General features: G+C 46.2%; 1 protein-coding gene across 1 annotated transcript in view; it reads right to left on the bottom strand.

Moving 5' to 3' along the window:
* The window catches only part of NFATC3 (nuclear factor of activated T cells 3), a 734948-nt gene that overhangs the window by 666210 nt on the left and 41745 nt on the right, over nucleotides 1–26993 (bottom strand). The window contains exons 2-3 of the mRNA XM_040327757.1: nucleotides 18416–19254; nucleotides 18162–18271 (exon numbers count right to left, since the gene is read on the bottom strand). Coding sequence (XP_040183691.1) covers nucleotides 18162–18271; nucleotides 18416–19254 — 949 coding nt within the window. The remainder of the gene's footprint in view (nucleotides 1–18161; nucleotides 18272–18415; nucleotides 19255–26993) is intronic.

The raw sequence follows: 26993 nt of genomic DNA on the forward strand, positions 1-26993 counted from the left end.
TGAGTTTATACTTACAGAAGAGGGGAGGAGACTATCAGAAGAGGGATGAGAGGCGAGGGAGCCCAATTGATTAGAAGTTAGTCGAAGGTAGGGAAGACTGGACGCTGGGGAGGATATGTGCGGTGGGTGGGTGGGGAGGGAGAGAGAGAGGAATTTGGGTCTCTTTTTTTTTTGTTTGGTTAGTGTTAGTGTTGGTGTTGTGTAGTTTGGGGGATCCCCACCTAAGGGGTTAGATAAGTAAGGGCATACCGATAACAAGGAAACAGACGGGAGGAGGTGTTTGAAGTACATACATTTTGAACTAGGGGAGCAGACAAAGTAGGTCAATCGATAACGAATGTATTTAAGAATAGGGTGAAAATCGAATTGGCTATAATTATGTTTTTGGGTTTGGGTTTGTTTGTTTGTTTTCTAAAGAGACATTATGTTTAGAATAATGTAATGTATGGTTGTATTCAATTGTATGATAATCTCTTGTGACCTTGTTATAAAAGAAAAAGGAAAATAAAAGAGTAAATGTGAAAAAAAAAAAAAAATATAGATACAGACATCAATGCTGGGAAGTATGGGTTTTGTTTCATTACCCATACAGGTCTCTTTGATTCACTACTTATCCCTCCATAATGGGGGGGGAGTTTGATCAAATCTTGGTCCCATTATGTGTGTTTTTTGACATGAGACTTAGTGGCCCATTTTGGTCCTTTCCCTCTTTTTCCTCCCTTAATTTTTATTTAAACAATACATTTTAATTTTATTCATCCAGACAATTAATTTTGTCTTTGGTCCATGAGTTTACCCATTTTAGATTTATATTTACCAATTTTGTTTCATATATTTTTATCTTGTTTTTCTTTATTATATTCATTTATTAATTTTTTAATTACATTTTTTCCCATTTTTGGGCTTAATTGATGCAGCAATTCACAGCTGCGAATTTAACGCTTTTAGTCTCACAACACACATGTTGTATCGGATTACAGTGCCTGCCGCCGAGAATGTGTTTTTAGCACGATGGCATCGCGCCGATTCTCGGCGACAGGGTGCCGACATCTCGCACTCGCTGGAATAGTAAAAGCACATTCCAGCAAGCACGTCATAGAAGCGACGGGAGATCCGACTTGGATTCCCGCCAATTCTACACGTGTGCGGCGTTTGGTATGAATCCTGAGGGGGAACTCTCCGCCGGATTTTAAATAAAAATCCGGCATGGGTTCCCCCCTCAGGAGCATACCGGGCCCTTAGGTCTGGTATGGGTTGTAAGGAGACCCCCCTACGCCGAAAAAGTTTAATATCAAGCAATGTTATATCTAGGTTCATTTTTTAGTCTCAATGTATAAAAACCATTTAGATAAGTGTTTAAATGAATAGACTTTTCCTGATACTCATTTGTGTAAGATTATATGATGGTTTATCCTGTTTACCTCTGTTTGGGAGGGGGCGGATATGATGGGTGTGGTGCTGCTCGCTCACTTCAATGAGAAGAGATGTCTAATGCAGGGCTTGTCACTCCCACTCTGGCGGTGCCGGGGTGTGAGTGGCTATCCCAAACAAGGCTTGGTTCTCGTGGTTTCATGGCGCGCGTGCATGCCAGCTGTTTACACCCCGTCGCGAGGCTGCGCTTTCCCTCGCGGCGGCGTGACGCACGCATGTACGGTCTGCGAATAGCACTTGATTCGGACGCCCCTAAGGGATGGTCCCTGTTTTTATTGGTTCCCGGGACACACGCCGTATCAGCTTTTCCCGTGTTATTGCGTCATACGGCCTGACACTCCCACCCAGACGTTATGGGTGGGGGTGGAGGTCGGATACGAGGCTTGTTTTTTTTCGGCCATGAAGCGCGTGCGCAGAATCCGCCTGTGGCATTTCCAAATGAGGTTTGACGCTTTTGTCAGGGCGTTGCGCATGCGCACACGGACCGGAACTGGGGCTCATTTTATGACGCTGGGAGGTATTTAGGGGGTTGATGCAGTGTGTCGCCCGTGCCCTTTGACGCGATTTCTCGCAAAACTAGTAGGGAGGAACAAGCGGTACATTTGGCATCACCCCCCTGGACTGCTTGGTTTCACTGTACAGATGGGTCTGTCTGTATGTATCCGGCCGGAAAAAAAAAAAAATCAGACTACAAGGCTTTCTAATCACTGCAAAATTGTGATTGTTTAGTATGTAATTTTTTTTATATTAAAGTTTTAAAAGGTTTTACATGATCAAGGCCCCCTTTTTGTCTTTTTCCATATCTATGCAACATGAACATCAATGTTTTGGAATAATGGAACGAGGTGATGACTCTTATTAGGCTGCTTCCATCCAGCTCTTGGCTCCGCAATCCTTTACATCTTCATGCTACCTGGGGTCCCCTATAATCAAGGAACCGCCGGGATCTGGTAAGCAGATTTATATGCTTTGTCGGTGGAGGATTTCAGCTGATTGGTTGCCACTCTGTATTGGTGATTCATCTGATTACACAGTTTAAGGACTCTTTTTCTTCACTGGTGAAGGAGCATCCTGTCTTATTTTTCTATTGGGGTCACAGCTGTGATCCAATTTTTCAATTATTTGATTCATGGACTTTTGTTGAAGGTTTTATGCAATGTTTCACATGTTTTTTCATTATTAACACAATAAGATTGCTATATGTAATTTTTCAGCTGACCATTATAGTTTGTGTTTGTTTTATTATTTTGTTCATATCAAAGTTGTTTATAAGGTTTAGCGCAACTTTTTTTTCTTTCCATATTCTTATCACTGTTTAATGTTACACAATAAGTTGCAGCTTTACAATTTTCTTCACAAGCAATCACTTTTATACCGGTTTGGTTTACGGGTTATTCCTCTGTTTTATTAGCGCAGTTTTTTCCCCCTTTTTTCAGAAAAATATAATGGAAACATTAAGGACAGGCTGGATAACTTAATGCAGGAAAAAGTAAGACAGGTCACAAAAAAACAATGGCCAGAACTGTTGCCTCTGGTTCTTTACAACATCAAGATTACCCCTACTTTATAGGTCAGAGAACTTGAGCCCTTATGAGATTTTGTTTGGGGGCCCACCTAAGACAGGGTTGTATTTTCTACATCAGACTGCTGTAATGTATAATAATTTAGCTTTTTACGTAATTGTCTAATACAAGCAACTAACTGCGATGCACAAGTTTGTTTTTGATTCAATTCCAGATCAAGTAACTGGAACACCTAGTACAGCCAAATGATTGGGTACTAGTAAAAACATGTGAAAGTACCTTTGGGACCAAAGTCTGAAGGACCCTACCAAGTGTCCCTGATAACTGCTACAGCTGTAAAGTGATGTGGATACATGACAGCCATTGCAAGAAAGTACCAGTTACACTTACCGGTAACAGTGTTTCTGGGAAGTCTTACAGGACGGCACAATGAGAGATGACTGGCTCCACCTGACAGGAAACACAATCAAAAAAGAGGTTAAGAACCCCGCCCCGTGCTCCTCAGTTTATGATTAAGTATAGACCCAGCAGTGCACGGGAGTAAATAACATACCACCAAAATACAAACCAATAATCGTATCAAGAGGGTGGGAAATGGGCCTGCCGTCCTGTAAGACTTCCCAGAAATACCGTTAACGGGAAGTCTAACTGGTACTTTCTCAAGTCGTCTTCCAGGACGGCACAAAGAGAAGAAAGTAGCTTCAGGCCTACCTTAGGGCGGGACCACTGCTTGCAGGACCTCTCTACCGAATGCCAAGTCCTGAGGCGACAGCAGCTCCACTCTATAGTGTCTTAAGAATGTGTTCTGGCTTGACCAAGTCGCAGCTCTGCAAATCAGCTCCACGAAGCTCCAGCCCTTTCTGCCCAGGAGGTTGCCAAGGACCGCGTGGATTGTGCTTTAACTCTAGGGGCTGTTTTACCAGCCTGTTCGTAGGCTAAAGAAATTGTCTGCCTAATCCATCTGGAAATGGAGGCTCTGGACGCCCGATGGCCTTTTTTCTGCCCGGAAAAATTAATTAAATTAACAGATGGGTGGATTTTCTAAAACCGCTAACCCCATCTAAATAAACTAGTAAACAACGTCTGACATCCAGACAATGAAAGGAGGCCTCTCTTTCATTCTGGGGGTTCGAACAAAAAGAAGGGAGAATCGTTTCCTGTGAAACTTGGACACCACCTTGGGGAGATACAGGGGATCTTGACTGAGAACAACCCTGTCCTCAAACAAACGAAAAAATGGCTCTTTAATCAAGAGAGCCTGCATATCATCACCTATTCTCTTGGCCGTAGTAATCGCCAGAAGAAAGGAAAACTTAAAAAGGTGAGAAACTTAACTAAGATACTGTCTATTGGCTCAAACTGAGCCTTAGTCAGTTGTTCCAAAACTAAAGAAAGATTCCAGGGCAGGACTCTAGATACCTGCACTGGGGACATTCTATCTCTGGCTGTCAGGAACCTCTTAATCAGGGGGTCCAGAGATAACCTTTTGTCCAAAAAATAAGATAAGGCCGCCACTTGGACTCTCAAGGTCCTGGTGGCGAGCCCCAAATCAACCCCATCCTGGAGAAAATCCAGGATAACCGGGGTTTCCCGTTGGGATACTTCCCTTGCTGTGCACCAGCGTGAGAAGACTCCCCAGATCTTGGCGTAAATTACGCCTGGTCACCTCCTTCCTACTAGCAAGGAGGGTGTTGATTACCTTTTCAGAGCAGCCCTTCTCCTGCAGGTTCTGCCTTTCAAGCACCAGGCCGTCAGCTTGAAGAAGCTGGGCTCTGGATGGAAGACCAGACCCTGCCAAAGAAGGTCTGCCCGAACTGGGAGAAGGAGGGGAGGAGCTACCGACCAGCTCTCTAGAGCGGGGAACCAGGACCCCTTGGGCCACCAAGGAGCGACCAGAATCGGTCTGCCCCTTGCTAGACTCAGTCTCTGCAGGACCCTCGGAATTAAGTTCAGAGGAGGAAAGGCATAGGCCAGGTGAAAATTCCATACCTGGGCTAGTGCGTCTACTCCCTGCTCCCAGGAGAGGGAAAAGAACCTTTCCACCTTCCGGTTTCCGTTGCGGGCGAAGAGATCTACCTCTGTTCTGCCGAACTGTTGACACACCAGGTTGAACACCTCTGGATTCAACTCCCATTCTCCTTGGAGAATTGGTTGGCGACTCAAGTAGTCTGCTTCCAGATTGAGGGTTCTCTTTATGTGGACTGCCGAAAGAGGAGATCCGCAGTTCTGCCCGGCCCAGGATCTCTAGAGACAACATCAGAAGGGCGTGCGATCTGGTGCCTCCCTGATTCAGGAAAGCTACCGTGGTTGCGTTGTCAGACAGAATCTGGACCTCCTGGCCCTGAATTGTCTCCTCGAACTGGACTTCTCCGACCGCCAATAACTTGCGGAAGTTGGAAGAAGCGCCCCTCTGACGTGGGTTCCAGGAACCCTGGGCTCGAAGCTCGTCTAAGTGAGCCCCCCACCCCCAGGCACTTGCATCTGTGGTAATCCTGATGGGGTCGCTTTGACTCCACAAAAGACCCATCTGCAAGTTCTGAGGAAGAAGCCACCACCTCAGAGTGACCTTTACCGAATCTGGGATGGCGACCCTCTCGTCTAAAGTCTCTCCCTTTCCGTTCCAAGAGGAAATGAGGAAGTGCTGGAGGGGCCTGGAGTGGAACTGAGCCCACAGAACGACTGGTATACACGAGGTCATTAGACCCAGCAGCCTCAGGATGTCCCTGAAAGAGGCCTCCCCCTTCTCGAACGCCGAACTGACCGCTGTCATGAGACCCTGGACCGTGTCCAAGGGCAAAATAAGTTTCCTCTCTACAGAATCTACCAGGAACCCTAGATAAACTTTACTTTGTTCCGGTACTAGGGAGGACTTTTCCTTGTTGATAATCCACCCCAGGGATTCCAAGGTATTTATAACCGTGGCCAGGTCCACTAGGAGGAGATCTCGACTCTGATTGTAAAGCATCGGATAGTCGAGATATGGGACCAACGCTATCCCCTGCAGGTGCAGGAAGGCGACCACCTCCGCCAGGACCTTTGTGAAAACCCTTGGACTGAAAGTCAGACCAAAGGGGAGGGCAGCAAACTGCCAATGTTGAATCCCCTGGGCAGAGGCGATCGCAAACCTGAGAAACTTCTGGTGCCCTGGGAAGATCGGGGCGTGGAGATAAGTGTCCTTTAAGTCGATCGTTATCATGAACACTTTTCTCAGGAGCTTCCTGAGGGTGTAAACACTCTCCATGCAAAACTTCTTGTAGCGCAGAAAAGTATTCAGGGGCTTTAGGTTGATTATAAGCCGTAATTTCCCTGACGGCTTTGGAACCACAATGATATGGGAGTAAACTTCCAGACCCTGTTGGTCCCCGGATACCGGAACTAAGACACCCTGCTGTGGAAGCTCTGTGACGTTCCGTAAAAGATTTGTCGCCTTGAGGGGATCTCTGGGCAAACATGTCAGAAGAAACTTTGGGGGAGGAAAATTAAGAAACTCTAGCTTGTAGCCCTCCCTTATGATCCGGAGGATATGGGGGCTCCGAGTTATACTTTCCCACCTGAAGAGAAAATGGGAAAGTCTTCTCCCCACCCTTCCATCACTTGGAGTCTTTATCGTTGGACTTCTGGCTGGAAAAGAGGATATTCCCTTTCTGTTCGTCCTTTCCAACTCCAACGCCTGTTACCGGCCGGCTTTCTCTCAGAAAAGCGGCTTCTACCCGGGGGGCCTCCAAAAAATATATATTTTATTCGGTTTAGGTTTGGTGGGGAATGTTTTACCCTTTACAGTAGACCTAGTAAGGGCCTGACCTGTAGTGAATCTAGTATTTCTTTGGACCTAGAAACGCGGGAAACATGGTCCATCAACCTGGAAATTCAAGCGTCCGCATTCCTAGCTACGCATGCTGAGGCCAATGCAGGGCTCAATGCAGCCGCATTGGCCTCCCAAGCCCTACGCAAGGTAGTCTCGGACCGCCGATCCATCAAATCCTTAAGGTTACCTGAATCCTCAAAAGAGAGGTCAGACTGCTTGGACACCTGTGCTAGGGAGGCATCCAATCTAGGCACCTTAAAGAATTTGTCTTCTATCTCCTCTTTAAAGGGACACCAACGCTTCCAAGTCTTATACCTTAGAAGCCTCCTCTCTGGTTCTGACCATTCTCTAAGGACTATATCCCTGAGAGACTGATGTACCGGAATGGCTTTAGGCTGGGGTTTCACCAAGCCCTGGTACATCCTATCCTGAGTGGATACCTGTTCAGCCGGCTGCTGAATCTCCTCAGAGGCATAAACTGCACCAAGGAGGGCCTCCATGTCGTCGGCTGAAAAGATGGACTTCCCTGCCCTGGAATCTTCATCCTCCTCTTCTGCCTGACTATCCACCAGACCCTCTTCAGAAGGGCCTCTGATTCTGATAACAGGGATTCCAGAGATTCCTGGCGAACTCTACTAGGTCGGGAAGAAGAATAACTCTCCTGAGAGGAGGGCCCTGCGGTGTGCGACTCAGGCTCTCTAGTTCTAAGAGAGGCTTGAAACTCTTTGAGAGTGGTAAGCATCTGGGTCTGGACCGAGAGGAAGTCCTTCATAATCTGGGAAGTTTCCTTCCCTGCCATCTTCTGAATACACTTGAAACAGAAGGGCTTGGAGTAATCTGGGGGCAGTTTCCCATTACAATAGCCACATTTTTTAAAACGGGCAGCATCCTTAGAAGAATGGCTAGCCCCCCCTTGGGCAGTGACGTCTTCTCCTGTAACATAGAAAACAATACACAGGAATGCACACATGAACTCTGTGTGAAAACAGAGGGGAAGAGTCGGGGTCCCACCCCCATCATAACCCCCCGCTGAACAGGTAGACTCACCCCCAGTGGTCTCCTCTGCAGCCGTGGCCGTAGAAGGCCGGTCCTCACGCTCCATGGTGATCCCAAATGGGGACGCTGGCACTGTAGAAGGACAAGTTGGGCCCTTCTCTCCCAGGCTGCGGTGGGTCTCCGGTGCTGGGAGCAGCCTTCGTGAGGCCTTTCTCTCTGACTGGGGAAGAAAACGCTGATGGTCGCCGCCATCTTGCCGGAGCCGGAAGTGACGCAGGCCGCACAACGTCATCACCCCATGCCAGAGGGCATTTCACAGACCCCGGGAAGATGGCGCTGGAAGCCAGCAGAGAGGAGCTTCCCCCATCCTCAATCGAGACGCCCGATGCGCACCGGAGGAGCGCCCATCCTAGACTTCCACAGGTGGGGGGGGGGGCAGAGAGAGGAGAAGCAGGCCCCTGGAGTTCTAGGGTAGGATTTTAGCCGAGGGTCCTCCAGTTCTCAGGGGGGGGTTCTTCCAGCTCACCCCATTGAGGCCCCCCTGAGTGGATAGGGATACCCTCCAGGAAGGAGCTTATTCCTGCTGGGCACAGAGGCTTCCCAGGCATATGGCCCAGCTCCCGGGGGGGGGGGGGGACCACTAGCCCCAGGCCTTAGGTCAAAAAGGAAAAAACAACAAACTGTTTTGCTGTGGGGAAACACAATCAAGAACTGAGGAGCACGGGGAGGGGAAGTTTTTAACCTCTTTGATTGTGTTTCCTGTCAGGTGGAGCCAGTCATCTCTCATTGTGCCGTCCTGGAAGACGACTTGAGAAAGTACAGCCATTTTCAAAACATGAGTAAACTACTGCTATGCCTTTGCTTGATCTCAGCAGTCAAGGCTATAGAAGAAAATTACCTGTACAAATAAATACATGCCAATAGGCATAAGGAGTAATTGCTAGATATGTTCACATGGGCCAGACAGTTCAAAAAAGGCACACACCTAGTACTCCTTTTTACTTTCATTTTGAGTTTAAGCCATACAAGGCTACCCAAAATCTAGTCAAGAATATCACAAATGTTCTATTATTGTGAAAAAAAAACCTTAGTTAGACTTACCGGTAACGGTATTTCTATGAGTCTTTCAGGACAGCACTTGGAGAGAGCGCAGCTCCACCCACTTCCCAGGAAACACTGCAGTCGTCGCTTTAACTTCCGCCCACTTCCACCATGGCCTCAGTTGTTAACGAGTACCTCCGGCCACGCTGAAATTAGATAAGCAGAACATAGCAACTACACACATTAGTATTTATACATTAGCCTTTATAAAACAAAGGGAGGGTTATCGGTGCTGCCCTGAAAGATTCATAGAAATACCGTTACCGGTAAGTCTAACTAAGGTTTTCTCACCTCGTCTTTCAGGACAGCACTTGGAGATAACAGAGTACTTACTCTAGGGTGGGACCACCGCTTGCAGGACTTTCCTGCCAAAAGACTGCTCTGCTGCTGAGAGCAAATCCATCCTGTAGTGGCTTTGTGAAAGTGGAAAAACTCGTCCACGTGGCTGCTTTGCAGATATGCTCTGGCGAAGCTCCAGCCCGTTCTGCCCAGGAAGTTGCTACTGCCCTAGTAGAATGGGCCACCAGCCCTGGAGGAGGTTCCATACCCTTAGCCTTGTAAGCCTCGTGAATAGCCATACGAAGCCATCTAGCCACCATACTCTTGGAGGCACCGTACCCCTTACGGGATCCCGAAAACAGCACAAACAGAGAATTAGACCTCCTAAACTCACTGGAGATCTCTAGATAGCGCCTGATGCACCTCCTCACGTCGAAGGTATGAAATTCCTTCTCCTTCGGACTAGAAGGAGCTGGGCAAAAAGTAGGTAACACCATCTCCTGTGTCCTATGGAATGCCGACACTACCTTTGGCAGAAAACCCGGATCAGTCCTTAACACGACCCTATCTGGGAAGATGGTCAGAAAAGGTTCCAAAATAGAAAGTGCCTGAAGCTCGCTAACCCTCCTAGCTGAGGTGACTGCTACCAAAAGAACCAACTTCAAAAACTTTAAGGAGGCTTCTACCAGAGGTTTGAAAGGTCTTTTAGTCAGACCCCCCAAAACCACTGGCGAAGGCCTCGCCCTGGCTAAGGCCTTAAAAAACCTAACTACATAGGGATCTAGAGATAAACGTCTCTCTAGAAATACTGACAAAGCTGCTACCTGAGCCTTCAAAGTGCTGGCTGCCAGACCCTTGTCCATTCCGTCTTGTAAAAATTCCAAGACGGAAAAATTATTCATAGGAGAGCAATTTCTACTGTCACACCAAGAATTGAAAACCTTCCAGGTCTTGAAGTAAATAGCCCTAGTGACTTTCTTCCTGCTACTAAGTAGCGTATCAATTAAACGTTTAGACAAACCCTTACTACTTAGGATTAACTCCTCAGTAACCAGGCCGCGAGTCTTAGACGACTCACGTCTGGATGAAGAAGAGGACCCTGAAACAGAAAGTCCTTCCTGACTGGCAGTAGCCAGTGAGCCTCCACTGCCAGTTTCAACAGACCCGAAAACCAGGGCCTCTTGGGCCAGTATGGGGCTATCAGGATGAGAGTTGTCTTCTCCTCCTGAAGTTTCCGGAGAACTAATGGGATGATTTGCACTGGGGGGAAAGCATAGCACAGGCGGAAGGACCAACGCTGAACTAACACATTCAAGCCTTCCGCTTGGTCCAGCCTGTTGAGTGAAAAATAAAGCGGAACCTTGGCATTGGTCTGGGACGCGAACAGGTCTATCTGAGGGGTTCCCCACCTGTCTACTATTTCTTGGAAGACCTCCAGGCATAAGCTCCATTCGGACTCCAGAACCCTCCTCCGGCTTAAAAAGTCTGCCAGGTGGTACAGGCTGCCCTTTAGGTGAACCACGGTCAGGGATGCCAGATTTACCTCTGCCCAGGACAGAATTTGCAAGGCTAGACTCAGAAGACCTCTGCCTCTCGTGCCCCCTTGCCTTGAGACATAAGCTACCGCAGTGGCATTGTCCGATAATTCAGGACCAACATGTCCAAATACTAACTCCTGGAAGGCCCACAGCCCCAGACAAACAGCCTTGAGCTCCCTCCAATTGGAGGATCTTCTGGAATCCTCCCTTGACCAGGATCCCTGGGCCATCTGACCCTCTAGGTGAGCACCCCACCCCCAAGAGCTTGCATCCGTAGTCAGGACCCTTGTAATGGGGAAGGACCATGCCATACCCAGGCTCAGATTTGCATGAGCTCTCCACCACCAAAGTTTCCTCTTCACTTACAGGGAATCCCTAGAAAAGAAGTTCAGAGTAAGTCCAATTCTGAAGGATCACCTGTTGGAGATCCCTTGAATGAAGGCGAGCCCACTGAACCGCCGGAATGGAGGCTGTGAGCAAGCCCAATGTGGACATGGCTGTACGGACCGATATCGCTAGATTCGTTTGTACTGCCTTCACCGCTGCCTGCACCTTGCCTATTTTTTCTTTTGGCAGAAAAATCTTTCCCTGAACAGAATCTATGGTGTATCCTAGTAAGACTATCACTTGGGAGGGAACTAGATTAGATTTTTCTTTGTTCAAAATCCATCCTAGACCCTCCAAATGAGCCTGAGTCCTCCTCAGGTCTTGGAGTAACTGCTCTTCCGGTTTGGCGAATAATAGGAGGTCGTCCAAGTATGGAATCACAGAAACTCCTTTCAGTCTGAGCGGTGCCAAGGCTTCTGCCACCACCTTCGTAAAGACCCTGGGAGAGGAGGAGAGGCCGAAAGGAAGGGCTATGTCCTGAAAATGCCTTACTCCGCTTCCTGTTCTGATTGCTAGGCGCAGGTAGCGCTGAGATGAAGCCTTTATCGGGACGTGCAGATATGCATCCCTTAGGTCTATGGAGGCCAGAAAGCATCCTGCTGGAAGAAGCTTCCTTACCGAGTAGATGGTATCCATCCGGAACTTTTTGTACCGGATCGATTGATTCAGGATTTTCAGGTTTAGAATCAATCTGAATTTGCCCGACGGCTTTTTTACCAAAAATATATGGGAATAGCACCCCTCCCCCTGCTCTTGCTGGGGAACAGGAGTGATCATATTAAGAACAAAAAACAACTGAGTCGGTATAGAAACCGCGTCAGTGATATAGGACTCTATGGTGTGTCGTGTCAGGGGTAGGTGAGCCAATGATACCAGGTATAACATTTGTATAGAAAAATATCAAAATTTATTTAAATACATAAAAGAAAACATTTAGAATGCAATGATAAAATCATTGGTTGCCCTGTTACAGACGAGATACACATGAAAGTTAGACGAGTTAGATCAGGGATCCCCAAACTACGGCCCTCCAGCTGTTGCGGAACTACACATCCCAAGAGGCATTGTAAACCTCTGACATTCACAGACATGACTAGGCATGATGGGAATTGTAGTTCCTGAACAAGTGGAGGGCCGTAGTTTGAAGATCCCTGAGTTAGACGCTAGTCGCCGACATGTTTCGCAAAAGGGAGCGTCTTCTTGGCGCCGCATTCATCTACAATACATTCTCATCAACAATTGTGGAGTAACAAACCATGTCTGCAAAGACAAATGGGATACAACAAAAGGGGGGGGGGGAGAGGAGATAGAAATGGTCACAAGGTGGAAGCTTGTCCGAGCTGCAGCTTAACCCCCTGAGGGAGTCAGAACCGCAGGGTTTATAGTGAAGTCGTTCCCCTGGTGATTTTGGCAGGTAGGTATAGCAAAGAAATCTTGGTGAGTGTAAGCTTTAGGAGTCCTCCCCTGGATGTCTGTATGTCTCTGTATCCCCGGCGTGGATACAGAGACATACAGACATCCAGGGGAGGACTCCTAATGCGGCACCCAGAAGACGCTCCCTTTTGCGAAACATGTCGGCGACTAGCGTCTAACTCAGGGATCTTCAAACTACGGCCCTCCACTTGTTCAGGAACTACAATTCCCATCATGCCTAGTCATGTCTGTGAATGTCAGAGGTTTACAATGCCTCTTGGATGTGTAGTTCCGCAACAGCTGGAGGGCCGTAGTTTGGGGATCCCTGATCTAACTCGTCTAACTTTCATGTGTATCTCGTCTGTAACAGGGCAACCAATGATTTTATCATTGCATTCTAAATGTTTTCTTTTATGTATTTAAATACATTTTGATATTTTTCTATACAAATGTTATACCTGGTATCATTGGCTCACCTACCCCTGACACGACACACCATAGAGTCCTATATCACTGACGCGGTTTCTATACCGACTCAGTTGTTTTTTGTTCTTAATCTTTTTATTTCAAGGACTGGTGCAGTACTGTCTGTGTTGGAAACCAACCATAAAAACCTTTTCAAATAGGAGTGATCATATTGTCGGAGAAAATCCTCCACCAACGACAACATTGCCCGAGACTTCTCCTGGTCCCTGGGCAACTGGGTCATGTAAAAACGAGACGGTGGTCTTCCTGAGAACTCTAGCGTGTAGCCCTCTGCAATCACCCTGAGAACGTACACACTGGATGTCGTCTCTACCCACTGTGGAAGGAAGGACTGAAGCCGACCCCCCACAGCCGGGAGACCGTCACTGGGATTTAGCAGGTTGGCTGGGGGAACGGAACAGCACCCCAGGCCTCCCTCGGCCCCTCTGGGACCGCCAGGGCCTTCCTCCCTGGCCTCTGTTTCTTTCGGACCCTTGGACTGGAAAAAAAGGACGAAAATTTTTCTTGGCCCCCTGGATCCACCTTCTTTAATGGAAAAGCTTTTTTCCTATCCGCTGTCCTATCTAGAACGGCGTCTAGACCGGTGCCAAACACCAGATCGCCTTCAAACGGTAGGCCACACAGCTTAAAGCGGGGGTTCACCCTTAGAGGGCACTTTTCCCCCTTAGCTTCCTGCTCGTTATTACTAGGGGAATCGGCTATTTATTTTAAACTATGTGCAGTACTTACCCGTTTACGAGACGCATCCTCTCCGTCGCTTCCGGGTATGGGCTTCGGGAATGGGCGTTCCTTCTTGATTGACAGGTTTCCGAGAGGCTTCCGACGGTCGCATCCATCGCGTCACGATTTTCCGAAAGAAGCCGAACGTCGGTGCGCAGGCGCAGTATAGAGCCGCACCGACGGTCGGCTTCTTTCGGCTACGAGTGACGCGATGGATGCGACCGTCGGAAGCCTCTCGGAAGAATGTCAATCAAGAAGGAACGCCCGCTCCAGAAGACCCATACCCGGAAGCGACGGAAGAAGATGCAGCTCGAAAACGGGTAAGTACTGCACATATTTTAATATAAGTAGCCGATTCCCCTAGACCGAACAAGCAGGAAGCTAAGGGGAGATTTTTTTTTTTTTTTAAATGGGTGAACTCCCGCTTTAACCTTCGAAGCTGTGTCCCCCGACCAGGTCTTAACCCACAAAGCTCTCCTGGCCGAATTGATCAAGGCCGAGGACCTGGCGGACAGTCTTTACCGATTCGGCTGAAGCATCCGCCATGTAGCCTACTGCCTTCATAAAAAACCCGGAAAGGATCTAGCATTCACTACGAGAGGTCCCAGCCTCAATGTGAGTCCCCTTTAGCTGTTGCCAGCCAATGCTCAAGGTTCTGGCTACTACTGTGGATGCCATAGCAGGTTTTAGGTTGGTCAAAGTGGAATCTCCAGCTTTCTTTAGAAGCGTAGCCGCTCTCTTGTCCAGGGAATCTTTCAAGGTACCCATATCCTCAAAGGCTTAGGTCAGTATTACGAGATACCTTTGAAAATGCTGCATCCAGTTTAAGCTTTTTGTTTCCAAACCTGCGCTGGATCATCGAAAGGAAATTTCCTCTTAAGAGACCGAGAAAAGAAAGGGGAGGTCCTCTCTGGGGTCCTTCCATTCCCTCTTACTGCATCGGACAACACTTTATGCACCGGAAAGTTTCGATGTTTAACCTATCTAAGCCTTGGAACATCCTGTCAGTTAGAGACAATTCTGTTCTATTCTCCTTAATATTCAGGGTAGAATGAATAGTCTTCAGAAGGTCATCTACCGCCTCTAAGGACAGCTTATAGCGAGAGGAAGATGTATCCCTTTCATCTTCTTCCTCTGCCTCTGAACCTGAGACAAAGCTCTTAGGTTCCCTCCTCCTCAGACTCAATGTCTGCCCCTCTAAAACTGGAGGGGGCACTGGTGGAGGCCCTAGCCGTATGCCCCTGTAGCCGGACCCTTGTCCAGGTAGGAGCGAAATGACTGAAAAGTCTGCTGCAACTCTTCCCGAAAAGAAGAGAGCATCTCCCTGGGCTGCTCAGAGGGCTGTACTAGTAGAGGCTTCCCCCCTGACTATATCTGCGATACATGTCTTGCATAACGGCTTAGTCCATGACCCTTTAAGGATGCTTTGCAAGTAGCACACCACCTCTTGGAAGGAGGAGGTACTGCAACTTTAAGCTTTTCTTTAGCTTTCTGAAAAACACAAGAGACAACAACCTGACGTTTAACTTTTGTGCCTCAGTCCCAAGCAACATAGTCACCAAAACAGCCAGTGACCAACACCACACAAATCCCATCACCGCTGTCCATCAAATAACACCACACACCCAAAGACGTGACTAGGGTGAGTGAGGCAGGCTCCCCTCCCCCGAAAGGGCAGAAAGAGGGACATAACCAGGTAGCATTGACCACCGCTGGATCTCCTACCTGGGCCGGGCTGGTGCATGTGGCTCCTGCTCCCACCACCTCTGCTGCGTCTACTGGCTCCATCTCTCCCAGAACGCTGCGATCGTGTGCCCGATTCTTTTCAAATTTCCCGTTTTTTCTCGCCGCTGCGAGATCCGGAAATTGCACCGCTGAGGCCGACCCTCCTGCGTTCCAGCGGCCGGAACCGGAAGCCGCCACGCACCGCCGGAAGTCCCACCCCCGCCGGAAATGACGTCACCCGCCATCCGGACCAGGACACCGCAACCCCGGGAGACAGCGCCTGACCCCCCCTATTAGACTACAATGCCCGGCCTAAGGGAGCGGGACCTCAGCAGCCTCGCCCTTGCCGGGCTCGAGAAGAAGAAAGCACCCGAACATCCCCCACCCGTCAGGGGAGAAGTTGGGGTCCGCCTCCCATTATAGAAAACCGCAACAGGTATGCCAAAAACCATCTCCACCTGGAGAGAGTACAGCACACCACTGGTTCCCTGCAGCGCTTCCACCATGGTCGGAGGAAACACTACAACTGAGGCCATGGTGGAAGTGGGTGGAAGTTAAAGCGACGACTGCAGTGTTTCCTGGGAAGTGGGTGGAGCTGCGCTCTCTCCAAGTGCTGTCCTGAAAGACGAGGTGAGAAAATGTAATGCTAAATAGAACTTAAGACCTTTTGGAAATCCCCTTGTTTAGCAAGAGGAAGGGGTATACAATGTGACATTATGATATGAAATATGAAAAACTCAGATTACACTTGGTTTAGAAATTGTAAATTTTCATGGATTCAACAGATATTTTTTTTTTTTTTTGTCCTCATCGGAATCATAGTTGTTGGATTACTTGCTTATTTGTTTTTCCAGGTGTGCTAAATGTGGAATAAAAAAATAAAATAAAAAATTACTACTACTACAATGGCAGTTAGAACCGAGGGAGGTGACCCCAGGGAAGAGAGAGAGTGTTATCAGATAGTCAGATTAGCAGATTCGTATGATGCCAAGATGGGCGATATGAATGAGTAAAGATATGTATCCACATACACCCCAAGAAGAACTTTGCTCCACTAGACGTAAAGTAGTACTGTGGACCCTCTGGTATCATACTAGTAGGAAAGATATGGTCCTGGCTGAAAGAGGAGGGGTATGCAAAAGTTTAGCAGCATGTGTTGTAACTTTATCCCTAATATAGCTCCTGGAGAAACCGTGACCAGAGCCCTGGAAGGACTGACTGCTCCATCAAATGAATTAGTGGAAAACTCAGGTATCAACAATCCATTCACAAACTGGCTTGAAAGATGGTTCGGTAAGTGGACTGGACTTATTACATCATGTTTGATCTCAATTGCTGTGGCTTTGATCATTCTGGTCACTTGTGGATGCTGCTGGAAACTGTATACCAGGTACCTGCAGAATTTCCTTAGCCAATGAGAAGTTTTATCGTTGTTTCATTGCAACTATGAGAAGGGGGGGGCTCCCCTCCTACTCTCTTTTTAGCTATAATCTTAACCTTGCAAGCTTTACACAAAATTTACTGTTGCCTTTTGAATAAATTGTCTTCACTTTTAAACACCTGGAGTTTGACTGGGGAAGAATTTTCTTAACAGCAATATACAGAACATACATACATAATGCAGTGGTCCGTACCATATAGCTTAAGGCCAACTTTCAGACCACCGATATCTGCTGTATGCAATATGCAAAACAGTGTATACTGGACAGATAGGCTCTGCTACAAACAACTGCAGAGTATGTAAAGCATGCTGAACAGAGTATAGGGCACCTGAGAGTAAATGGGTGGCCAATGGGCCCAAAGATGACCCCTTTACATGGGTGAACAGGGGAATAATTTCCCCTTAGAGACATCTCTACCAAGTGGCATCTACAGGCACACATGAAGGCATCAATTGAACTAGAAAGAGTTAAGAGAAAAGCAACTAAATGATTATGAACACCCTTTTTTACCAACCTCTGCATGTGTCTTCACATGACAATGATGCAGAGCCAAGTTTTGAAAACAGCAACATGTTTTTTAAGCCATTTAAAACATATGGTCACTAGGTAGTAAAGCAGCAACTTTAATCTATGGTGGGGGAGGAGGATAGCAGTGCAAGTACCACTGACCACAAGCATATGCCCACCAAATAAATGTAGGATTGTCGCTGGTTCTGACCAAACTGGAAAGATGGGGGTGCCCCCCCCCCTCCCATGTATTCCTATAGGCTGCATTAATTAGGACAAACATGGAAAAAAAGGTTAAATACATACAGTTTTGTTTACCAGGCTTTAGAATTTTAAAGCGGTTGTATACCCTCATATCCACTTGCACCTACAGGTAAGCCTACATTAAGGTTTACCTGTAGGTGCTTGCAATATCTCCTTAACCTACATGGTTATGGAGATATTTGCAGAAAAGCGGGCACCGATGTCAACGGTGCAGGGCGCACTTGAGCGCGTAGGCTCTTGAATGGGAGCCTGCAGGAAATGTGTGCATGCGCGGGGAGCGACGTCATCACCGCTCCCGCCAGTCACAGCCCCAGAGCGGCGATACCCGGAAGTCACTCTGGGTATAATGGCAGTGACGGAGGACGTGTCCGAAGACCACGTGGGAGCTTCGATCTAAGGTAAGTATTGATAATGAGCTAGTATGCTAGTCATACTAGCTCATTACGCCTTTGCCTTGCAGGTTTTTTTTGGGGGGGGGGGGGGGTATCCAACCGCTTTAAGGAAAAAAAATAAAAGGCTAAATAAAATATTTAGTTATACTCACCGAAATACAGGTGTGTGCCCAGATTTTGGTTTGTTCCATGTAAAATGTGATGGAACTGACAAAAACTGATCAGTGAAGGAGTCTTTCTGAGTGGAAGTGAAGAACCAGTACTATCCTCAGACAGTGTTTCAAGAGTTGGAGATACATTTCCCTGATCCTCAACACCAAGATCAATCTTTCCTAGCAATGTGGTACTTTGATCTTCAGAGGTCTTTCGTGTTTTGAGAGGAATATCAGTTTCCTGGAAGCACTCAGGGGGAGATTGCACCATTTGCTGCAGTGTGAGACAAAGTAATCCATGTGTCTTCTGTAACACTTCCCCTGGGAGACTGGCTAGGTGATGGTGTGGGTGAGTGATGGGGTGAACTTAGATAGCAGATTTCTGCACTGGAGTGCCTTCTCTTGCCATAAGGAGATGAGGGCCTTGAAGTAGGGCGAGGGCTAAGCCAGTTTTCATCAGTAATGCTAGTTCTAGGAGAGTGGCATGGGGACTGTCTTGGCGATAGAGAGGCACCATAGCAAAATGGTTGCCATGCATCATCATTAGTAAAGCCTCTGGGAGAGCCACTGGGAGAGGTCAGTGGTGAGCCCAAGCTAAAACGTGCTGCTGCCTCATTCAGTTCTGACTCAACATCATCGTAGATGTGGGAAACTGATTCACAAGAAGAAGCATCAGAGAACCAGCTTCTGGAAGATATGCTACTGCCAGGGCTTGGACTTAAAGATGGCTCTCTATAAGAGGGTTCAAGCTGGAGATGGTCACGAGAAGGCCCTTCAACGTAATCATTTTCAAGGTCACCCTTTTGCAGTTCTTGTGTGGTTTCAGTATCTTGGTGGCAATTAGGAGATATTGATGTAATCTGAATGCTGGGACATTCAAAAGGCTTTGGTACTCCAGAAGGATTGCACTTTTGTTCTTGGACTTCATTAGTGCCATCAAAGGTTTTGAAGCCTTGAAAACAGGAGGTGGGAGTGCAAGCTGAGCTGTGAGGTTGAGGACCATGCCATGGGGTACAAATGGGCTGGCTTACTGCTGATAAAGGCTGGTCTACATTGAAGATATAAAATGACGTGCTGTCATCAGGCTCAAGATCTGAGGGTAAAAGTATTAAAAAAATAAAAAAACATGTGAATAAAAATGCTCCAATTAGAAATCAACTAATAATGATTCTAAATATGTACATGAATAATCTGACAAAAGTTAAAGTGCTCTAAAGGCTGAAGGCGTCTTTACCTTCATGCATTCCAAGCATGAAGATAAAAAAAAAAAAAAAAAAAAAAAAAAAACACACGTGTGCAGCCCTCTCCTACACTCCCAGCCCCTCATACTTACCTGAGCCCGATCTTGACCCAGCGATGTGCAGGAGAGCAGTAGCTTTCCCAGCTCATGCCTTCTAATTAACTCAGAGGCAGCAGTGGGAGGCACTGGCTCCGCTGTTGTCAATCACAGCCAGTGAATAGAGGGGGGCGGGGACCAAACCCCATTCAGTGTGTCTTATGGACACACAGAGAAGGGCTCAGAAGCAAACATACATGAATACCCCCCACCGCCAGGAGCGCTGGCCCAAGCGGGATCAGGGCTGCACTGTGCAAAACCATTGTAAAAGTGTAGGTAAATGCACTGTCTTAGCGGCTTGGGATTTTTGCATATTAAAAACATTTTAGGCATGAAGATTGGTTAAAACTACCAAACATTACATACTTCCTTAAAGCAGAGACCCTAAAGAATAAAATAGCGTGATTCCAAATTTATGTTCACAATTTATCAAGAGCAACATTTTCAATAAAATATACAAAAGCAATAAATTTGTAAATATTTTGGTAAACTGTAAAAGATGAGGATATGCCTGAGTACACAGGTACCCAAACATGTCAAACCTTAAATATGTGCACACCCATGAAATGGCAACAAACTTAAAGCGGAGCTCTACCCTCTTTTTGCAACTTCTCTTCATCCCCTGCTTCTCTGTCCATTTAAACACATTCGCATCTAATTTTTTATTTTAAACTCAGTTTTTACAGTTGATTATCTTCTCCTCCACCGCGGCGTGAGGGGCGCTATGCCTGCTTGGGAGATGTTTGTCATCAATCCCAGAAGACAATGCACGGGAGGTAGCCGCAGTCTGCACACTGTGAGAAGCGAAGATCGCGCTAAGCCTCGCCCTCCCGTTTTCCCTATTGGCTAGTCATTGCTAAACACCTAGCAGAGGGCGGCTGATTTTCTCGGCAATCGTAAACCCCCGCCCCTAGCTTCTAATGTCGAAAGTAATTGTCAGCATCGATCGGCGGAACAAACCACACCCCCCCCTTAACATTTAATTTGCAGCGATCGGCACATGAATCAGTGGAGCTAGCCGCAGTCTGCAAACTGTGAGAAGCGAAGAGCGTGCTAAGCCCTCCCGCTTTCCCTATTGGCTAGTCATTGCTAAACACCTAATAGATGGGCGGCTGATTTCTCGATCCTGCCCCCCCCCCCCCTGTAAATGTCAAAAGTAGTTGTCAGCAGCGATCGACGGGACAAACCCCCAACCCCCCCCCCGCTTAATTTGCAGCGATCGGCGCCCCCACCATCAACTTTTGACCGATTTTAATTAAATTAGAAGCAATCGACGCCCCCCCCCCCACATAGCAACTTTACTCTTATTGGGCGATGTCAACAAAATTTGCAGCGATCAACCCCCCCCCCCCTCTTATAAACTTTTAATGGCCAATGTCATTCAATTTGCACCCCTTCCCCGCTTAGACACTGTTAATAGCCAATGTCATTCAATTTGCAGCGATCGGCACTACCCCCCCGCTTATAAACTTTTAATTGCCAATGTCATTTAATTTGCAGCGATCGGCGGAACCCCCGCCGGTTGGGATGTGAAGGTCAGTTATATTCAGCGATCGACGCACCCCCCCGCTTATAACTTTTAATGGGATGGCAATGTCATTAATATACTTTTATCGATCAGCGGTACCCCCCCTTAACTTTTAATGGGCGATGCAATTGTCATTTATATGCAGCAATCATCACCCCCCTCCCCCTTATCAACATTAAATGGGCTTATTTCAGGAGAGGTTTGCATAAGGGGCAGAAACTTCCTCCGACACTCCTGTTGCTATGGAGACCTGACACCTATTACACTGCTTGTGCAGCAGCCAAGATGTTCTACAAAGCTGAAATCCAGGAAGTAATACAATCTGGCTTCGGATGCCCACACTTAAGATGGCCACAGTCTAATGCTAGTTTATAAACTTTCAAAAAGCTGTAATAACCCAACAAAAACTGACCTTAGTTTACAGACAAATTTTACTAGAAGTACATTAAGATTGTGTATTATAGGGGTTATTTTATTTAAAAAAGTAATTTTGGCCGGAGCTCCACTTTAAAAAGACCTAAAATTTTCCATAGGTCATAAGATTAATAGTTAAGGTGTCCCTGAGCTTTCCAAAAGGATTCATCCCAATGGCTAACAAATTCAAAAGAGCCAAGAAAACTACTCACAAGACACCTGAATAGAAAGTGGGATGTTTCCTTTTTGGAAATGTACATATACACATCATAGAATAGTCCTGTGTGGGCTTCGATATAAAACAGTACACACAGTACACCTTTGAAACTAAAAGGTTCCTTCATAAGTGGAAGGAACTCAGCATTAATCATGGACTCGTGGTTATGGGTTTGATAGTGGAGAAGGAACAGAAGAGAAAAAAAAAATTAAATAAATGATAGAGGAAACTGCACAAGGTCTAGATTCTTTATAGAAAATCAAAGCATTCACTAAAAAGAAGGCGCTTCTTAAAACGGAGTTCCGGCCACAATTTCACTTTTTAAATATAAATACCCCTGTAATACACAAGCTTAATGTATTCTAGTAAAGTTAGTCTGTAAACTAAGGTCCGTTTTGTAGGTTGTTACAGCATTTAGACACTTTATAAAATAGAAATTAACTGGGGCCATCTTAAGTGTGGGCATCATGAAGCCAGACTGTAGGACTTCCTGGATTTCAGCCTTGCAGATCTGGCACATGCTCAGTGCTGCACAAGCAGTGTCAGATCAGGTTTCAGCACCTGTGCTGTCCAAGTCACATGATTCTTTGAGACTGGGGAGTGCACAGACTCCTGGAAAGTTACACCCACTACATTCCCAGGAGTCTGTGCGGTGTAGGTTAGGAAGCATTAAGCACCTAGGGCAGGAAGTGGGAATATTAACTATTCTGCCTAGCAACAACACTTTGAAGCATCTAAAAAAAAAAAAAAAAAAATTCGTAAAGGACTAATGACATTTTTTTAAAACTACTGATGTAAATGTTATATTTATGGGTGAAACTCCACTTTAAAAGCAGAGTTCCGGCCAGATTATACATTTTTTTTCTTTCATACTCAATTTAGTTATGTTACATAGGCAGTAAAAAGACAGCAGTAATTCCGATCTGTTCATTACTCAATTTAAAAAACGTACTTACTTATGTTAGAATCGATCACCCGGCCGTTTCCATATCAGTTATGGCAAGTGAATCCCAGTTGATTAATCTTCAGGGTTTTACAGAGAGGTGCATGCTGGGTAACCAGCATGCACCTCGCGATCTCGTGCATGCACAGTTAAACAGCGCTCATAGCGCTGTTAGCTTATATAGTTGCCATAACGGGCGGCAACGGAGGAAGGTCCTGCCATGTTATGACAACAGAGATAACAGAGTTTATACAGATAATAAAACAACTCCCCCCCTAACCTTCCAAGCAGTACATTTCCAGCGCTCTCTCATCTCTCTGTGCCATTGTTATTTGGAATAGTGGCCATAAAAAGCCATAACATTTTGCATTATTTTTTTTATAGTAAGCTCATTAATTAAAATGCTTTGGGATAAGGTTTCCATGAGTTTTATGCAAAATTCTCGATAGAGATATGTATGTATGTATGTATGTATGTATGTATGTAAGTAAATTTCCACAAGTACTCATGGAGAGATTAACAAATAAAAATTAGGGGGGGGGGGGGTAGAGATAAGGAAAAAGCCAACTTATTTACTGAATATATATTTTCAGTTTATGTATAGTATATATAAACAAATAACTTGGGATGAATATACACACACACACACATTCTCTATCTTCTGGCCTCGCACCAGCTCCCATTGCATGTCATGGAATACAAAATTTTTCTCCAACTTCAATCGTACTCGGAGACAAACAGGTCTGTTTCACGACTCGCAGTGCGGTTTCCGTCCAGGCCATGGGATTGAGCTCACGGTCCTTTCTACCAGAGAGAAGCTGCTCGAGTCAGGGACGCGGGGGGAGCGGCTGCCTTGGTGCTCCTTGACCTCTCCACGGCCTTTGACACTGTAGACCACGCTATGTTGATTGCCAGGCTTCGGGACGAGTTTCACATTACCGGGCTCTGCTTCACACTGGCTTTCAGACTCTCACCCACAGGACCTTTCAGGTTAAAAACCGGGTCCCTTTCCTATCTGCAATCAGCACCCCGAGTTGTGGGGGTGCCTCAGGGCTCGGCCCTGTCGCCATGGCTGTTTAATGTGCATCTTCGGCCGCTTGCGAGTCTGCTGGACACCCATGCAGTGTTTAATCGGTTGTATGCAGACGATGTCCAGTTGGTCGTCGACAGCCTAATCCGACCCTGCTTCTGGTCTGCAGCTTGCTTCCTGTCTATTAGACATCAGTGGATGGATCACAATTCCCTTAGTCTAAAATGCTAAAAAGACAGAAATTCTCATCTCTGGACGTATTGATCCAGCCTGTCCTTCCTGGGAAAATGGCCCACGAGCCTTGGGCCGTGTCCTGTTCCAGTGAATCAAGTCCGCATCCTGGGGACAATTTTTGACTGTAATCTGAATTGGATACCAAGTCAATCAATGTATCCGCAACGCACTGTATTACATCAGGTGTCTGAGAAAGGTCAAGAATCTGTTTTCTCAGTACCACTGGAAAGTCTTGGTTCAATCTCTCGTCAACTCCCGGATTGACTTTAACAACATTGTGTATTTGGGTATGCCTCTAAAGTGGCTGAGGAAAATCCAGCTCGTCCAGAACCAGGGCCGCTAGACCAATTTTACCCCTACCCTGCGATCACTGCACTGGCTCCTGTGGTAGATCGCGTTGAGTTTAACCACTTGCCCACCAGGTAAATTCTGGCACTTCTCTCCTTCATGTGAAAATCAAAATTTTTTTGCTAGAAAATTAATCAGAACCCCCAAACATTATATATTTTTTTAGCAGACATCCTAGGGAATAAAATGGCAGTCATTGCAATACTTTTTGTCACACCGTATTTGCGCAGCGGTCTTACAAGCGCACTTTTTTTGGATAAAAATCACTTTTTTGAATTAAAAAATAAGACAATACATTTTGCCCAATTTTTTTATATATTGTGAAAGATGTTACGCCGAGTAAAATGATACCCAACATGTCACGCTTAAAAATTGCGCCCGCATCGTGGCATGGCGTCAAACTTTTACCCTTAAAAATCTCGATAGGCGACGTTTAAAAAATTCTACAGGTTGCATTTTTTGAGTTGCAGAGTAGGTCTAGGGCTAGAATTATTGCTCTCACTCTAACGATCGCGGCGATACCTCACTTGTGTGGTTTGAATAACCGTTTTCATATGCGGGCGCTACTCACGTATGCGTTTGCTTCTGCGCGCGAGCTCGTCAGGACGGGGCGCTTTAAAAAAAATTTCTTTGGTTTTCTTATTTATTTTTATTTAGTTTTATAATTTTTTACACTGAAAAAAAAAAAAAAAAAAAAAAAAAAAAAAATTGATCACTTTTTTTCTATTACAAGGAATGTAAACATCCCTTGTAATAGAAAAAAAGCATGACAGGTCCTCTTAAATATGAGATCTGGGGTCAAAATACCTCAGATCTCACAATTAGACTTAAATGCAAAAAAAAAAAAAAGTCATTTTTTCAATGACAAAAAAAAATGTTTCTTTAAGAGGCTGGGCGGGACTGACCGTTTTGACGTCCCTTCCGCCCAGCAGAGCTATGAGGACGGGGTGAGGAGATTTCTCCTTCAGTCCCGTCCCCGCTCAGCTGCTGGACACATCCGATCCCCTCCGCCGCTACCGACGGCTCCGTAAGCGGCGGAGGGCGCGGGAGAGCGGCGGGAGAGGGGGGAGGGCCCTCTCCCGCCACCGATAACGGCGATCTCGCGGCGAATCCGCCGCGGAGACCGCCGTTATCGTGTACACCACCGCCCCCTGAAAAGATGAATATCTCGGTTGTGGCAGCAGCTGCTGCCGTTATCGAGATATTCAACTTTAAAAAGAGGACGTCTTTTTGACATGGGGCGGTGGTCAAGAGGTTAAGGCTCTTTGTCTTGCCTATCGCGCTTATCATGGGACGGGCCCGCAATATCTGAATTCCTTGATAACGCGATATGCTCCTGCACGAGCACTCAGATCACTAACAGCTGGTCTTGTCACTTGCCTATCTGCCCGTTTGCTTACCTTTGGGGGCAGACGCTTTTCTGTGAGGGCAGCGGCTCTATGGAATAGTCTCCCTGTTTCCATTCGGTCTCTCCCCTCTATTATGTCCTTTTGTAAAAGGCTAAAAACTTGTTTTCAGGAAAAGCAGGCAGAGTCATGTTAGTTCTCCCTATTGTTCCCTGGTGATCTGTTTATTTATTTTTTGCTCTCCTTTTTTCTTTTCCTTCTATTTCTTTCCCTCCCTGACTTGATTTATCCATTTACAGTTATGTTTTCTGCGCTTAGACACTGCCCTGACGGGTCAGTATTTGGCTCATTATAAATCTATTAAATCAATCAATCATCCTGAAATTTACTGTGTTCCAATCGCTAACATTTTTCTGCCCCGGAGCCATAATTTAGTTTGATCATATAAGAGTATTTGCCATGAGGTGCCATTTTTAAAGCGGGGTTCCAACCACAATTACCATTTTTAAATGTATGTCCTTTCATCATGTGTTTTTATAATATAAATCCGGTCACTTACTCTTTTGCAATCCGCCGCCGCTCTGCATAGTTTTCTAAACTATCTTTTTTGAATAACCATGTCCACACTGTTGTCATTTTGCTTGTGGGCATCCTGGAAGTCTTGGAGGGGGAGTGATAATTCGGTAGCGCACTGCATCCTGGGAAATGATGGCACACATTTCCCAGGAGCATTAGCGGGAGATGTCAGAATCCTAGGTGATTCCAAAGGCAGATTTTGTGGGACCGCATAGCAACAGGCATTCCCAGATGAGTAAAAAACTTTTTTCGGGAGTATAAATGGCTGAGTGTGCCCAATTTAGAATTGTTGTACTCACTAGCAGTTTCGACATTAAATGGCCATTAGTTGAGTTTTTTGCGTGGTCAATTTTATACTGTTGTATAAGCTGTGCACACACTACCTCACAAAAAAAAAAAAAAAAAAAAAAAAACACACACACACACACACACACACACACACACACACACAAAAACACACTATATACAGTTAATTTTTATATTGAACTTTTTATTTGATATTAAAATTCAATATATTTGTTTGTCTGACTTTAGAAGACACATTTATAAATTCACCAATTACTACTCAACATATTTGTAAATTTGTGATGTTAAAGCGGAGGTTCACCCTAAAAACAAGTATATACCATTCAATCCAGCATACTGCCGACATGTACAGTACGGCTTCCGGGTTGTGAATCCACGGGAGTGGGCGTTCCTATTCAGAGACTAAGTGATTGACGTATGACAAAAGCTTCACCCCCCGTCGCAAAAGGCGCGTCACCAATTTCCGAAAAAAGCCGAACGTCAGTGCGCAGGCGCCATATAGAGCCGACTCGACGTTCGGCTTCTTTCAGAAACTGGTGACGCGCATTATGTCC

This window comes from Rana temporaria, chromosome 11 (assembly GCF_905171775.1).
Source record: "Rana temporaria chromosome 11, aRanTem1.1, whole genome shotgun sequence".
Classification (NCBI taxonomy): domain Eukaryota; kingdom Metazoa; phylum Chordata; class Amphibia; order Anura; family Ranidae; genus Rana; species Rana temporaria.